The 17,381-nt window shown below is 37.8% G+C and overlaps 1 protein-coding gene and 2 long non-coding RNA genes across 4 annotated transcripts; all 3 read left to right on the forward strand.

Moving 5' to 3' along the window:
- Positions 1 to 4,928: 4,928 nt before the first annotated feature.
- On the forward strand, positions 4,929 to 9,408 carry LOC109193829 (MDIS1-interacting receptor like kinase 2-like). The gene is made up of 4 exons (XM_019344660.1): positions 4,929 to 5,226; positions 6,649 to 9,159; positions 9,247 to 9,266; positions 9,376 to 9,408. The coding sequence occupies exons 1-4, from the start codon at positions 4,929 to 4,931 to the stop codon at positions 9,406 to 9,408; spliced, it is 2,862 nt and encodes a 953-aa protein (XP_019200205.1).
- Positions 9,409 to 9,461: 53 nt separating this feature from the next.
- Positions 9,462 to 10,141, forward strand: LOC109193293. Of its 2 annotated transcripts, none has more exons than XR_002056244.1 (3): positions 9,462 to 9,635; positions 9,751 to 9,863; positions 9,990 to 10,141. It is a non-coding gene; the product is annotated as an uncharacterized LOC109193293 (long non-coding RNA). The 2 variants fall into 2 exon arrangements; XR_002056251.1 differs by having other exon boundaries at positions 9,751 to 9,839.
- A 760-nt stretch (positions 10,142 to 10,901) lies between these two features.
- Positions 10,902 to 11,539, forward strand: LOC109193301. Its single transcript, XR_002056253.1, has 3 exons — positions 10,902 to 10,937; positions 11,107 to 11,186; positions 11,331 to 11,539. It is a non-coding gene; the product is annotated as an uncharacterized LOC109193301 (long non-coding RNA).
- The last annotated feature ends 5,842 nt before the right edge of the window (positions 11,540 to 17,381 follow it).

The following is a 17,381-nucleotide window of genomic DNA, read 5'->3' on the forward strand; positions in this document are numbered from 1 at the left end:
TTGATTGAATTCTTCTATGATAATTGTGTTATGTTCTTGATGATTGATAGGATGATTTATATGTTAAAAAGAAGTTCCTGATTATGATATGATAATTCTTGACGAATCTTGATATTTCTTGATGATAAAATATGTTCTTGATGATTTGGGTGGGATTAGAGCCCTAGGTTGGATTGGGAATTTGTATTGTGGTGCTCTTGATTTATATTTGGGTGGGAATTCGCATGTTCGGGTATTGTTGATATTTAGAAGTCGTAATAGGATAAGTCCTACATGATTCTTGCTTTGATCCGTTAATTGCTTACGTGATGTCATTATTTTCGTTTAAAAGTGTCTAAGCATGGTTTCGGGTTCCACGAAGGTTACCGGGACGAGTATACGAGTAAAGAGTCAGTGGGGGGCAGGTGGGGGTGGGGGAACCCACCACCTACCCGCTGCCCAAAAGGGCACTACCCGGCAGCGGGCAGCCACCGGGCAGCCGGCAACCCGCTGCCCGGAACAGTGCCCTCCGGCGGGCAGCCGGCGGGTGTCCCCACCCACCGGCTACCCGCTGGTTCGTACCCCACCCCGGGTCCTCGACTTCCCCGTTTGACGTTCCCCATTCCCCGTGGTGTCCCAACGGACCCTGTTTGTCATGTTTGAGTCTAGTTTGATGTTTCGGGTTCCACTCGTAGGCTATATGAGTCTTAGGGATTGCATGCTAGTTGAATTGATAACCCGTTGGCTTAGGTGGAAGTTGTATGAACCCTTAGGACTATTCGTAGTATGTGAATGATCACACGTAAGTTTATTTATATGTCTTTCCCCTCCCGATGTGCTATTACGTGCTCCTATGTGTTATGTGTTGCATGATCCCCCATTTTGGTTATAGGCCAACTGGGTGGTTCCCGGACTAAGGTTCAGAAATCGGTTGAAGACCGAATGGATGGTTCCCGGACTAAAGGTTCGGAAGTGGCTGAAGGCCAAATGGATTGTTCTTGAGCTAAGGCTCAGAAGTGGCTAAGGCCAAATTGATTCACTTCTTGGACTACAGGTCCAATTATGGGCCTCGGTGCTATGACCCACTGGACCTGAACGTGCCAGGACGGTGTGTAGGGCCAATAAGCCGAGGAAGGCTGTAGTCCACCGACCTGAGTAATCAGGCGGTGTGTAGGGCTACGGCTGGCTGCGATCCACCGAATGATGGGACAGCGGTATGTAGGGCCATAGTTTCCGAGGATCTTCGCCCACCGACTGAGTATAGCTCAGCGGTAAGCCGGGCTTGATCCGCTATGGTCCACCGACTGTGCGCATCGACGGTGTGTAGGGTTGTAAGTCCCCCCTTGTAAAGGGGATCGCAGTCCACCGACTGTGTGCATCAGCGGTGTGTCGGATCGTGGTCCGACGTTGAGTTCGTCAGCGGTTCTCAAAGGGTTGGTTGCGATCAACTCCCCTCGTACCGCGGTACTGAGGTAGGGTGCTGTGGGGCCGTGTTAATGCTATAAGCATTAACCCTCATGTTCGGGGCATGCGATTGGTCCCGTGGCGCCATCAATGATTATGTGATATGAATGATGATGTGTTTGGAATGGAAAAATGATTGGTGACCTGAAACATGTATTCCTGGTGATACTATCTCTACATAACTATTTATTATTTGATGTGCTTGTCCCTAATTGCTGAGTCTATTCCTGGTTTTAAAGTAGTGTCACTTAAGTATATATCTTCCTGCTTCGAAATGACTTTTCATATATCTATATATATCTATCTATAATGTATTTCAACGCGTTGGAGTGGGTTACCAGCATCTCTCGCTGAACAGATATATTTGGCTTTCAGGCACGGATGAGTAGACACTGGAGCGCGCTAGAGATTGGAAGTGTAGAGTAGGTAGTTCCCTTTCGGCCTGCGTGCCATGCTTATGTATTGACATTATTAAGGATTTTAGATAATTAGCCTGTGCACCTGAGTTCTCTAGCTCAGGTGTGGCATAGCACCCCATACTCTTATATTATACTTTTGGGAATTAATGAGAATTTACCTCTATTATATAAGTCTTAAAAATTGAAAAATTCCAGGGTGTTACAGATGGTATCAGAGCCTAAGTTTGACCCTAGGATAAGACTCTTAAGACCAGGCTTTAGAACATTAGGACTGAACTCCAGGAATTTAAGAACATAGGACTCAGGAATTTAGGACGTGCGGTGAGATTGAGAAATCTACACATGACCTCCCCTCACATTACCCCGCCCTAATTTAAATAAACTCCCTTCGCTTATCACACCGAGGTAAGGGTGCAACCCTCTAAATCACTATAAACATTGACTCTATAGATCAAGCAACATGGCACCAAACAGAAGACAATCAAGGACTCCGGAACCCACCACACACGACCACCTGGCTCAAACCCTACAGCAACTCACCCAGGTCGCCCAAGCACTAAGCGACGTAGCCCTCCGCAACAACAGGCCACCATTCCCTCCACCGAACGCAAATTCAGAAGTCGCCCGACAAGTTTCAAACCATCGACCACCCACGTTCTCAGGAGAAGAAGATCCCACCATCCTCGAAGAATGGATACGGACCTTCGACAAGATTCTAGGGTTGGTAGAATGCCCAGAAGAACGTCGTGTAGAGATAGCCTCGTTCTACTTCGGACACGCGGCAGACCTTTGGTGGATCCACGAGGGACCCACTTACAGGCAAGAACCAGGATTCAACTGGGAAAACCTGAAAACACGCCTGCGAGAACGATTCTACCCGGCACACGTAAGAGCCTCTATGCACGAAGAGTTCCTCCACCTAAAACAAGGAACGACTACCATCACGGAATACCATAAACGATTCCTCGAACTGGCACGCTTCGCGCCAGAGTTAGTCCCCACAGAATCAACAAAAATAGAAAGGTTTGTATCGGGCCTCAACTTCGAAGATCGGAAAGCACTAGTAGTAAGCGGACCCCAGACCCTCAACGAGGCTTACTCCAGTGCTGCCAACCTCTACCGAATCCAACTACTACAACGTGGGGTTCAAGATCAGATTCGAAAAAGGAACACAGGAGGAGGTACACCACCAATAAAGAGAACAAGAACCGACACCAGCACGAGGCCAAACAACCCAAATGGACAAAGACCATCCCCAAGAAACAACGAAGCCAATACAGGGGGCTTCCCTTGCCCAAAATGCAACCAAAGCCACAGGGGCAGGGACTGCATGGGGAACCCCTTACGGTGTTTCAACTGTGGGAAAGAAGGACACAAGGCCTTCCACTGCTTACAACCCTCAAGCTCACGCCCCGTGAACATGGGCCAACACGGAGGCACAAGCAACCAAGGGAATCACGGTGCCCCCGGAAAAGTATTCATCATGAGCCGCAAGCAAGCCGAACTTGGGAACGAGGGCAACCTCAACGAACAGAACATGACCCCGGAAGACGAGGACCACGCGCACCCACCAGAGGAAAACCAAGAAGACGAATTCGGTTTAGGATAGACTAAGAAACCCCTTGTAACCACCCTTGTAGAAAAACTACTTAGCTTAGCTACTCCGGAATCATTTTTAAATAAAATCAAAATATTCTAGCGTAAAAAGAAAAAATTAGACAACAAACAGACCACAAGGAGGACCAATCAAATTCCCCACCACTAGAAGACAAAAGAAGGAAAAGGACAAAAACACACAACAAAGGAAACTAATGCTACCAATGAGAATGGAACCCTAGACACCCCACTTATAAAACCAAGTTCCAAACTACTAGACTATGAGTGTCTCTTAAAACCTTAAGGGAATACTCCCTTCTTAAACCTTCACAAATCCCTAAAAATCTCAAAAACCCCCAAATCAAAAACCCTTCTTCTTCCTCACACCCCCCCCCCCCTCCCTCACTCTCTCTCTCTCTTCCACCGCACTCCCACCCCAAACCCGACAACGCCCCCACGAACCCGCCGGCCACACGCCACCATCCCGGTCGCCGCCCGTCAACCCCCATCGTCGACGACCACCTGGCCAACCCCATCGCCCCGAGACGCCGCCGTCGAGGCCCGGAGACCGCCCACGCCACACCCGGCCGCAACCCGCTTCCAGGCGACGCCACAACGCGCCCAACCGCCACCACCGTGCGCCACCCTTCCCCCTCGCCGTACGAACCCGACAGAAACACTGCACCACCACCGGATTCGCCGCCGGAGCCTCACCGGAACCCCACCTCGCCGGAAAAATCTCCGCTGCCAAGAAAACTTCGCAATGCCGAAAAAGCCCCTCGAAGTCCGCACCCCGGAATGGAGCAACGCCGAATACACCGTGATCGGAGCAAAATGTAGTTATTTCTTTTGGTCATATATTTATCGATAAAAGTTTATTTTTAGTTTTTTTTTTATTAAAACATCTTCAGATCATTTGATTCTAGTATTATTGTGGCATGATCAGTTTTAGTTGTTTATCAATAAAGTCATTGAAATGTCATTGAACACAAAAATATTTGAATTTTCTTATACAAAGCAGGATGAATCCTTATTTTTTTTATATTTATTTTTTAAAAAAAAATTCATAATTGAAGACCGAAACACCTTGTATTTAATGATATTAAAACTGTTTTGGTGATAAAAGATAAAAAAAAATTATAATACTACAATAATACTAAGATTAAAATTGAATGCCCGCACGGGTTTAACTCAATAGTTTCAGTGAACAGTATTTGAGAGAAGAGACCAAAGTTCGAACATCGACGACGATAGTGTGGGAGTCACCGTAATTTACATCCTCGCAGTGCATTAAATCAGAATTATCTCTTTTTTAAATGTATACAAATATAAAATTTCTCAAATAAATAAATCCAGGATACGCGCAAACATCTGTATATATATATATATATATACTCTACATGTTTGATCCTTCCCACGCACCCAATACATTTTCACTTTTTAGTACCTTTTCTCATCAATCCTTTCACAATGGCAAATCCTGCTTTTATAATACTCCAACTGCTTCTTATACACCTCTTTGCCTCTCCTCCAGTTTCTGCTTCCCTTTTCAACTCTACAAATACCCATTCTTTATTTTCTGCCAAAAATTTGCAAATAGCAAATGAAGTGGCTTCTCTGTTAACATGGAAGTCCAGCCTCGACCGCAAAAGCCAAAAACTATTGTCATCCTGGGTTGATGGTGGCAGTCACTGCAATTGGACTGGAATTCACTGCAACGCTGATGGAAACATTATAAGCTTGGACCTTACTGGTTTTGGCTTACGAGGTACGCTTAAGGATTTAAATTTTTCATTCTTGCCTCTTTATAAATTATTCATCTTTGTTAAAGGCACTTTTCATTGTAACATAGAAATTATTCATCTTTGTGAAATTTAATACAATAGGGTGTTTGGTAAATAGTTGTTAGCTGATTAAGAGGGTGGGTTTGACTAGTTGATGACATTAGTTAATTGTAGAAATATATTTGGTAAATTATCTTTTAGCTTGATAGATTATTACATACAAAATGACTTTTCCAAAACGCTGATTGAAAAATGTGCTTTGAGTAACTTTTTGAATTTTAGACCCTATTTGGTAATAACTGTTAGCCGATAACTGATTGGGTTAATTAGATGGTATAACTAGTTCATAGCATTAGCTGATTGGGTTAATTAGAGGGTATAACTAGTTGATAGCATTAGTTGATTGTAGAAAGGTGTTTGGTAAATTAGCTGTTAGCTGATAGCTATTTGGTATAATTTATTTTCTCAAAAAGTTAATTGAAAAAGTTGTTTGGAGTAGCTTTTTGAATTTTAGCATTTTGGAGTTACAAAAAGTTAATTAACCAAACACTTGTATTGATATTTTAATGAGTTAATACCCAAAATCGTCCTCGACTATAGTGGTTTTTCTCAATTTCGTCCTAAACGACTTTGGTGACCTAATATCGTCCCAGACTTTTGTGAATTAAAATTAACTCATTTAGCATTAAAACACTTTTGTGAATTAAAATTAACTCATTTAGCATTAAAACACTTTTGTGAATTAAAACACTTTTAGCATTCTTGTGAATCGCAGTTCACATGTTTATGAGTAAAGAGATGCCAATATTAAAATTACTAAAGTGTCTATTTATTTAACACCAAATGGACAGAATAACAAATGAGGGACTAAATTGAGCAAAAACACAAAAATCTGAGACTAAATTGAGCGAAACACAAAAGTCTGGGACGATATTAGGTCACCAAAGTCGTTTAGGACGAAATTGAGAAAAACCACTATAGTCAAGGACGATTTTGGGTATTAACTCATATTTTAATTAAATCAAACAATTAATAGTGATCAAATAAGTCAAAATTGACTGATAGACTAACTATTTACCAAACAGGGCCTTAGTGTTTTGGAGCAATAAGTTGTTACAAAAAGCTATTAATCAAACACTCATATTAGTTATTTAACCAAGTCAAACAGCTAAGAGTAGTCAAACAAACTAAAATTGGCTATAGCCTAAATATTTTACCAAACGGAGTCAATATGTTTAAAAGTAATCAATTTTAGAGTTACATTACCCAAGAAATTGGGTTTGTTAGTATGACTAGCTAGTACATTTGTCATTGTATCAAAACTCTCCCACTTTCCAAATGCTTATTTCAATTGTGAACACACAAAGCATAAAATGGTTGTTTTTTTTATGGCAACAATTTTTCAGGTCAGATTACTCCAGAAATTGGGAACTTATCAAAGTTAGTAAATTTATCTCTATCTATAAATCAATTCTATGGATCCATCCCTAAGGAATTAGGAAAATTGACATTTCTTCAAGGGTTATGGTTGTACTCAAATAACCTTAGTGGCAAAATCCCTCAACAAATTGGATTGTTAAAATTGCTAATATTGTTGGATCTTTCATCAAATGCTCTCAGTGGTCAAATCCCTCAAGAAATAGGGAACCTGCAGAACTTAAAAGTGTTGTCTCTAAACAACAACAATCTATCAGGGCAGATCCCTCAAGAAATTGGGTTGCTGATTTCGCTTGTACAAATGGATTTTCGGACAAACACTCTTACGGGTCAAATTCCTGTTTCACTTGAGAACTTAGGAGATTTGACAGCTTTATATTTTGACTATAATCATTTGTCTGGCTATATCCCTCAAGAAATAGGGAAGTTGTCAAAGTTGGTAAATTTTTCTTTACTTGAAAATCAAGTCTATGACCAAATTCCAGCTTCAATTGGTAACTTACAAAACTTAAAATTCTTGGTCCTTTTTCGCAACAATTTATCTGGCCATATCCCTCAACAAATTGGATTATTAAAATCCCTTGTGTATTTGGATCTTTCATCAAATGCTCTCTTTGGTCAAATCCCTCCAGAAATAGGGAACTTGTCAATGTTGGTACACTTAAATCTATACAAAAACCAGCTCCGTGGATCCATTCCTAAGGAGTTAGGAAAGTTGAAATCTCTTCAAAGGCTAATATTGCTTTCAAATAACCTTGTTGGTCAAATTCCAGTTGAGTTCAACAATCTCACTAATTTGAGGAGTTTTCAAATTGGCAGTAATCATCTCACTGGATCTTTGCCTGAGAATATATGTTTTGGCCAGTCACTTGAAAAATTATCTATTGCAAACAACGAATTTAGTGGAAAGATTCCTAAAAGTCTCAAGAATTGTACAAGCCTTAATAGAGTTAGGCTTGACGGAAATGAGATTTATGGAGATGTATCAAAAGATTTTGGGATATATCCAAACCTAAATTACATAGATTTGAGTTATAATAACTTACACGGCCAATTATCTTCAAATTGGGGTCTTTGTCCAACACTTACTGCTTTGAAGATGTCGGGCAATAGAATTTCTGGAAATATCCCACTTGACCTTGTCAATGCATCTCAACTACAGTTTCTTGATCTCTCATCAAATCAGTTGGTTGGAAAGATTCCCACAACTTTGGGAAAGCTGAGATTGTTGTATATGCTAAAGTTAGATAATAACAAACTTACTGGCAAAATACCACTAGAAGTTGGGGAACTATATTTGCTTTCAGAGCTAAACTTAGCTTCAAATATGTTTGTTGGCTCAATTCCCCCACAAATTGGAAGATGCCAACACCTAATCACATTGAATCTGAGCAGAAATATGCTTGTGGGCAAGATTCCTCTTGATATGCTAAGCTTGAAATCCCTTGAAAATCTCAGTCTCAGTCACAACATGCTCTCTGATCAGATACCTCCACAAGTTGGAGGATTAACCAATTTAAACACCATGGACTTATCTCACAATAATTTTTCAGGCTCCATCCCATCAAGCATTGCTCAATGTGCAGCTTTAGTTTCTGTTGATATATCTTACAATCTGTTGGAAGGCCCTATCCCTAACACTAAAGCATTTCTACAAGCACCATATGCTGCCTTGAGTAATAACAAAGGGTTATGTGGCAATCATTCTGGCATAAAGCCTTGCTCTCCACACAGTCAAATTGATAGCAAGAATAGAAATTTGGTAGTAATTATATCAGTAGTCTTGGGAAGTTTGTTTCTATTGACCGTGGTTATTATAGTTCTTTTAGTCTTTCGACGACCCATGAGAAATACAGTGGAGGAGCGTAGAGACTTTACAAAAGATTTGTTCACAATATGGAGCTTTGATGGAAAAATGACATATGAAAGCATTATTGAAGCAACAGGGAACTTCGACTCCAGTTATTGCATTGGTGTAGGAGGGCATGGAAGTGTGTTTAGGGCCGAGCTACCTAGTGGTCAGATTGTTGCCGTGAAGAAGTTTCATACATTAGGCATGCAAGATGATGAAAGGTGGCATGATCTCAAAAGTTTTTCAAATGAGATAAGCACATTAACAAATTTGAGGCATCGAAATATTGTGAAGCTCTATGGCTTTTGTTCTCACAATAGACATTCATTCTTGATTTATGAGTATTTACAAGGGGGGAGTCTAGCACAAATTTTGAGTGATGATGAGAAAGCACTCCAGTTGGGATGGTTGGAAAGGATAAATGTGGTCAAAGCTGTAGCTAAAGCTTTATCGTACATGCACCATGATTGTTTACCTCCTATTATTCATCGGGACATATCAAGCAACAATGTTCTGTTCGATTCTGAGCATGAAGCTCATGTTTCCGATTTCGGGACAGCAAGATTTTTGAGCCTTGATTCATCAAATTGGACTTCAATTGCTGGAACCATGGGATATACAGCTCCGGGTCTGCACCATTATATTTTTTTTTCTTGTTATTCTCTTCCCCTTTTGACCTTATATATGGTCTAATATAATTGGTATTTATTTGCAGAGTTTGCTTACACTGCAGAGGTAAACTGCAAATGTGATGTGTATAGCTTTGGAGTGGTAACACTTGAAGTGATTATGGGGAAACATCCTGGAGACCTCATTACATGCCTTTCTTCATCCTCGTTTTCAGCAATTGATGGCATGCTTTTTAAGGATCTGTTAGATCCTCGAGTACCTACTCCAAAAAGAAATGTCATGCAACAACTCGTTTTGGTTGCAAAGATAGCAGTATCTTGTTTGAATTCCAATCCACAATATCGGCCAACTATGCAACAAGTTTCTATGTTGCTATCCAAGGAAAGGGATTTTCCAAATTTTTCTCTTGATATCACCTTAAGCCAGTTGTTTGGTCTTGAATTTCCAAATCCATAAATTTTTACACTATTCAAGGTATGTTCATACTAAACTATCATGTTATCCCTATCTATTTGAGTTATATATAGGGCTTAGCTTCCTACATTTGTTGTTTTTTTCTAAAACCATGGCTATTTACTGGACATTGCAGTTTGGAACAATGTATGTGGTTTTAACATGAGGATGCATATGGAAGTAGGCAATCTTGGAACCCGTACATAGATCGATCATAAACAAATGGTATCAAACTGCCAGTCAAACAAGGTCGCATTCAATTTGCAATGCCCTCTCATGTTGATTATAGAATCTAATTAATAATATTAGCTATTTCTTGATTTATGAGTTTTTTTTATCATCTCTTGCATGTCTATAACATATTTGCTTTTACAGATTGACAATGGACATCGCTAAGATGGATGCAGGAGATGCATCATTCACTGCACTGCTGTTTTCAAGTTTCTCAGTTGCTTCTATACCCAAGGAAAGAGATCACAATAAGGCAGACAGTTGAATTGCTTCGTCTGAAATTTCCTACTATACACCATTGAAAGTAAGTTATCCTAAACAAGTTTTATCACTATCATCTATGCTATTTGTGATATGTGAATGCTATGAATTGTGATTATGGTTATTAGTTTTACTTAATTAAAGATCTGTTTTGAATAAACAAAATGCAAAAGGTTGTTGATCTGATCTACTGGACTAGTTTGGTTGTATTATGGTATTTTCTTTGTATAATTATCTTCAATACCCAATTTAGTAGCTTAATCTTTCGCTGCTTGATTTTCAAGTGATGAATTTGTCAAAGTTTATATAAATCATGGGAAAACAAATCTACCTGCAAATCCATATATGGGCACTGGTCAACTTCATTACCCTCATATCATATATACTTGCTGATTGAAAATATATGTGAATTGAAAATGGAGTTTGCTTTACCCTTATGCATGTGTTTTCTTCAGATTGGTATACTGTAAACTATAGGGAGTGATATGACCAGTGCTAAGTACTCCTTCGACTCCTACTCCACATTGGCTGATATGGCACAAGAAATTGTGAAAATAAATAGTCCTTTATGCTATTGGCAAGTGGTGAGTAAGTATTCGATCTTGTAATGAATTGTTAGGACAAATGATGATTTCTACTTGGTGGAAAACAAAAACTACTGATCAGGTTTTGGGTTCAAGTCTTCATTTCTACTCTTCTTAATTTACCAACACACACACGCATTTAAAGATTCCAGTACTGCTATCTTAACTTGTTGCCTTGTTGGCTTGTATTGAAGGTATAAGATGGAGTTGTGATTGAAGATGGTGAGTATGAAGGACAAGAATGAATGTGAGCTGGCCGGTGCACCACCATATGGCTTGAGCTAGCTTCAACGTTTTATATATACTGAGTAGTATTCAGGATAAGCGTACGTGTGCAAAGAAAGAGTCCTTGACTAGCATCTATATATTTAAGTTTGCTTTCATCTAAAACTATGTGCATTTACTGGAAATTGCAGTTTGGAAGAAAGAAGTAAGCAATGTGGAACCTCTTAGCTTGTTGTGAACAAATTGTTATGAATTGCAATTAATGAAGGTGGTAAGACCTATTATTCATGTTGATTTTAAAACCTAATCATCTTAGATATATCTTGAGTTGTGATCGAGTTTTTACTCATCTCTTGCATGTCTATATATAATTTTTCATATTTTCAGTGATAACATTATATTTTTGCATTTACAGACAATGTACAATTGTAAGATGGATGCAAGAGATGCATCCTTCGCTTCACTGCTCCTTTGAAGCTTGTTGCGGATACATCCATGCCTGCCTGCCTGCTACCACATTGGAAATAAACGGCTCTCGACTTTGAAAACGTTCTAACCATTTGCCCAGGGGAGGCCATAGTAGGGAGCATCACTGTTTCACATAGCAACAACAATCATCTTCACTTGGATATAATGGCGGTTGTCGTCATTGCATTGTGTCCAGAACTCAATATTACAGAATGCGGTGACAGCATGTGATGTGATGGCTTGATAGATCTTAAGGATTACATGGTATTTGACTATTTGTTGGTTTAAGAACACTTCTTTTCCTCTCTATACAAAGTTGAACGAACAACTTTGTCTCTGCTCTCTTAACAATGATCAAGGATTACATGCTATTTAATTTTCTGGTGCAATTTTGCAGTCATTCAAAATCTTTTTTTTTTTTTAAATTTGTAATTAAGGAATATGCAAATGTGTTTGTAAACATTCAACTGTAGATTGGCCACTAGAGTTCAGCTTTACTGGACTTAGGCTTCTGTAGTTGTTCCTTTTTTTTTTTTTTTCCTAACCACTTGGTTGCATCTTTAATTCCTTTGATAATCCTCTGCTTCCAATCCATCTCCATAGTTTGTTTTCCTTTAAGAACTTTACCCTGCAACAAAATTCTGAATTCTCAGTTTTTGTTCTTCTGCAAAGTTTGATTAATAAGAATAAAGAGATTTCAGATTTGTGTTTACCAAATCTTCTTCTGCATCTTCATCACCGAATTGAAGTTTTGGTTCATCAGATCTTCCCTGGAGTACATTTTCATGCCAGTTAAGGTGCTCCCGGCATACCCTGAAGGAACAACATATTGATATAGAGCATTCATATTCATAGGCTTAATGGAGCAATGAAGAACGTGATACAAGTTAGGCTCCATTTCTGCCTCTTTTGAGGATTTTGGAACAAATGGTTCTCCGGTGACTATTTCTTGATTTCCATATGAGTTTTTTAATACCTTAGAATGAAGATAACTTATCATCGCTTGTCGTGTTCTCTATCCTGTATTTCTTGATTTCGATCTGAGTTTTTAATTTGACAATGGACAGACATCTCTAATATAAGATGGATGCAGGAGGACTGGAGATGCATCATTCACTGCACTGTACTGCTGTTTTCAAGTACGCTTCTATGATCTGTTGCGTCTATATCATATCTAAGGAAAGAGATCACAATAATAAGGCACCATGCAGACAGTTGTTTCAATTCGTCTGAAATTTCCTAATATATATATATATATATATATATATATATATATATATATATATATATAGAGAGAGAGAGAGAGAGGGGCACTCAGGTGCGAATAAGTGCCCAGGAAGAAAATGCGAACGAATCAGCGCGCGACACGTGTCCAGATCTAATAACTTAAAAAAAAAACGCGGTTGCATTTTCGTAAATAATTGAACATCGAAGTGCAAGTAAAATCTCTTATAAGTGCACCTATTTTCACCTATAAGTGCATGTAATTTTGCCTTGTTAGCATTCACTTTCTGCAACCATTCATGCACCTGGGTGTGCTTATAACTATAGGTGCAACTACTTATAACTATAGGTGCAACTACTTATAACTATAGATGCAACTACTTTCACCTATAAGTACATGTAATTTTGCCTTGTTAACATTCATTGATATGAGTTTAGCGGGTAGTAATACTCCTGAAAACCACTCGCAAACATTCATACACCTAGATGCAACTACTTATACCTATGTGTGCAACTACTTAGAACTATAGGTGCAACTACTTAGAACTATAAGTGCAACTAAGTATTGATGCTTAGTGTAAATTTTTACTTGCACCTATAATACATTTTACATGCACTTGTAATACATTTTACTTGCACTTCGATGTTCAATTATTTACGAAAATGCCACCGTGTTTTTTAAAAAAATCAATGTTTCTCATTCATTAGATCTGGACACGTGAACGAACAGAATCCATTCCTATTTCGCGCCTAGGCGAACCGCTCGCACCCGAGTGCAAGTCTATATATATATATATATATATATATATATATATACTCCATGAATTTTATTTGTATATAAAAGTGTTAATTTCATTTTTGGTCCTAGATTTATAGGTGGTAGTTCACTTTTAATCCATTTTTATTAGAACATTCTCATTTGGTCTTAGTATTGTTGTGGCATTACCATTTTTGGTCTTCCGTTAACAAAATCATTAAAATGCTATTAAATACAAGGACATTTCGATCTTTTTATACAAAATAGGATGACCCACTATATTTTTTTATGTTTAATTTTTAAAAAATAAAAATTGAAGATTGAAATGCTCTTGTATTTGACGAAATTTAAACTGTTTTTTTTATGGAGGACAAAAAATGATCATGCCACAGTAATACTAGAATCAAAAATTGATATTTTGAAGAAAGAAAGGACTAAAAATAAAATGTCACATATAAATCTAGGACCAAAATTGAAATTAACTTATCTTCAATGTCTAATTTAGTAGCTCAATCTTTAGCTGCTTGATTTTCAAGTGACGAATTGATCAAAGTAGTTGATGGATTTAATTAACCCGGGGTGGACCCGAATCAATAAATATGGATAAGAACCTAATATAAATAATATAGAATGATATAGCAAAAGGCCGTGAGACCGTATATTATATTAATTGCCGTAGGAATTGGCTATTACAAAGATTCGGTAAGACAAAGTGTGTAATAAGTGTAGAATGTAGATAGAATGCCCATTGTCGGGGGATGGTTAGATCACTACTTTGACCGGGCCCGGGTGGACCGGGTCAGGTCGGGTCTCGAGCTCGGGTGGTGCCGAGCTCGATTGATATCGAGCTACCCTACCCGAGCCCGCCATGGGCCGAGCTCGGGTAGGGTCGTGCCATCCGACCTGAGCCCCACGTGGCTCGGCTCGGGTTAGGGCACTTCCGTGGTGCCCCGGGTCCGTGTTGCTCTTGGGTTCTAATGTGGTGTCCCAGGTCCGCGTTGCTCTTGGACTCCACTGTGATGCTCCGGATCGGATCGTGGGTATAATATATCCATCAGTAGTCAAAGGGTTTATATATATAAATCATGGGAAATAATATCAGCCTGCAAATCTGCAATGCCATCCATATATTGGTACGTACGTACTTGTCAACTTCATTACTACATACAATAAATACTTTGCCCCGTATACGTGCATTAGCACGTCTTAAGTCATCTAACAATAATATGTTACCTATTATCATGTTGTTGTTTGTGTCCGTTGGCCTATAGCTCCTAACCGGTGAGTTTCAGGATTGAATCAACAATAAGAAGTAATAGACAAAGAGAAGGGAGTGATATGATTTCATTTTCATGGCCTTCTCTTACAAAAGGATTACACACATATATAATATAGAATAATAATGGCATACATAAAGAGACATTAATATGTCTGTTACAAACGTTACAAAATAATGGCCACCATTAATATTTAATTACAACACTCCCCCTTGGACATTATTTGTCCATGACCTTGCCTCGTTAAAAACTTGCTAGGAAAACCATGTGGGAAAAACCTATACAAGAAAAGAGTACAAGGTAAAGTATATTTAAAAATATTCATGCCTCGTTAAAAACTTCACTAGGAAAACTACATGGAAAAACCTAGTTTGAAGAAAAGAATACATGATATTTGTAAACTCATATATTGTACTGATTGCCTCGTTAAAAACCTTAACTTAAGAAAACCTCGTGGGAAAAACTTAGTTAAGGGGAAAAAGAGCACAATTATAAGCCTTCAAGGCATAATCTTCAGGATATTTGGGGTTTGTTTACTTAAGTGTTTATATACAACTTCCCCACATACTCATACCTCATTAAAAACCACATGGTATGTATATGCTGCAAAAAGTATAACTATTAGTCATTTTAAGACTCAAACTACAGGATTGACTCAATTGAATATATACGCTGCAAAAAGTGCAACTATTAGTCTTTTTAAGACCCAATCTACGGGATTGACTCGAGTGAATGTACTTCCTGTCTCCCCTTGAAGATAACAATCTTCAAATTCTACATTGCCTGTAAAATCATTGTTTCTAAAGGGTGTAGAGAAGGGATGTGGTACAATTTTCAGGATTGTCATTAGAATTTATCATATTTTCTCATGATCATCTGGACCAATAAAATTATTTATAGTTTATATTTTGTTGCTCCCCCTAAATATAATAATTTTTCTTTATCTACACATATCAATCTTATGGATATTTTGTAGGTATATATTTGCTAACTTGTCACTGGAGCAAACCTTCTGAACAAATATTTTATCACTCTTCTGGAGTTCATGTGGATCAAGGTATTTTATATCATGAAAAACTATATACGTTTTTATCTGTAACAAGTATGATGACTTCATGCCAAAAAGCATCAATACGAGTATTTGTACCTTGATTTACTATTCGTTATCTTATCTTATAACTTAACATCATCAAGCTCTTTACATATTTCATTGATGTTTACACCATAAATGTTGACTGAGATAATAAATAAGTCCATTATCAACTCCTTATTGAGCATATAGTGGTACATATTATTCCTTCTATATGAGGATAATAACCCCATTCGCAACTCTTTAAAGAGTAAATAATGACACATAAATAAATCCTCATTTCGGGAATTATAAATTCATTAGGGATTTTTCAAGATAAACTAGAGGATATATTTAGGATATTTTCAAGAGGAAACAATATTTAAGTTTCCTAATCACATATAACATTACTAGGGCCACTAGGCATGTTTATGATAATATGTTTTCATACTTTGTTATGTGGGAGTAAATACCTTTAGTCAATTTATTATTGACTATAAGAAAGATCATAGTTAGTAATTTACTAACTTTTATACTTCTTATTTTGTGATTTTCATTCATCACATTTTGAGAAAATCCATCAAGAATTTTAAATATAAGTAACAAGTTACCCATATAAATATGTTATAACTATAACTATTAGCTACATATCTAATTTATTTACTGCTAGTTTTATTGAATAGCGGAATATAAAGCCATGAGTAATATTGGGTCTCTGCGAAAACCCTCAACTCGCCTTTTATTAGCGAGTTTTGATTTGTATGCCTTAATTGCTCTTTTCTATCAAAACAGTTAGCACGCTGCAGACGTTATGCTACTGTTTTCATTTATGGATCAAGATTTAAGTATTTATGAGCAATAGAGGCAAAAAATGTTGTCGACAACTATAACAGCTTTGTAAATATCTTTTATACACATGACCATTTCGTATCAACAAAAAATATGGCATTTCCCAAGATTATTTGAATTTGGTTGTTCCGCTTCCCCAATATTTTAGTTGTTTGGTGCACCTACAATTTTACTGGGGGTTTTCGCCTTCTAGACGAAAATCTTCAGGATAAAATTTCTATATTTCTGGAGTGACGAAATTTCTATACTAGATCTAGTTTTGTAAATTCTTAAACCAATATATGCTTCCTGCATAATGGTAGAAATATTTAGTCCTAGTTGGGGATTTCAACTCTTAATATATATGAAATATTTTCTATGGACTTAGTGACTCTTTGAGATTTCTAGCAGATAATTTGTTCAATGTCTGAACTTTTGGTTCTATAAGGCTAGTACATGGGTTTGAAGATTTTTATCAATTTCTCAGCATTTAATTAATTAGAAATTTCAAATCTACCCCTAATGCCGAGAAAAGATCTTATAATGCAACCAACATCACTATTGATTTCTCATGATGAGATATAGCTAGAAGGGTTGCATACTAAAAAAAATTAACGCAGATAGGGAAATGCATCTTGTACTAGCGTATGCGATATGTAGTGGATCAGCATATTGGTTTTTTAATTTTGAAGGTCCCCAACAAAATATTTCCTCCAAAATTGCTTAATTTGCTTTCCGGACAAAGTTGTATTAAGATTTTGAACTTTGGTTTAAAAAAAATGATATTGTCTATCTTAAATAATTGTTTCATGATAATGAGAGAAACAAGTAGAGTAATATTGC

Source organism: Ipomoea nil, unplaced genomic scaffold, assembly GCF_001879475.1.
Source record: "Ipomoea nil cultivar Tokyo-kokei standard unplaced genomic scaffold, Asagao_1.1 scaffold0222, whole genome shotgun sequence".
NCBI lineage: Eukaryota > Viridiplantae > Streptophyta > Magnoliopsida > Solanales > Convolvulaceae > Ipomoea > Ipomoea nil.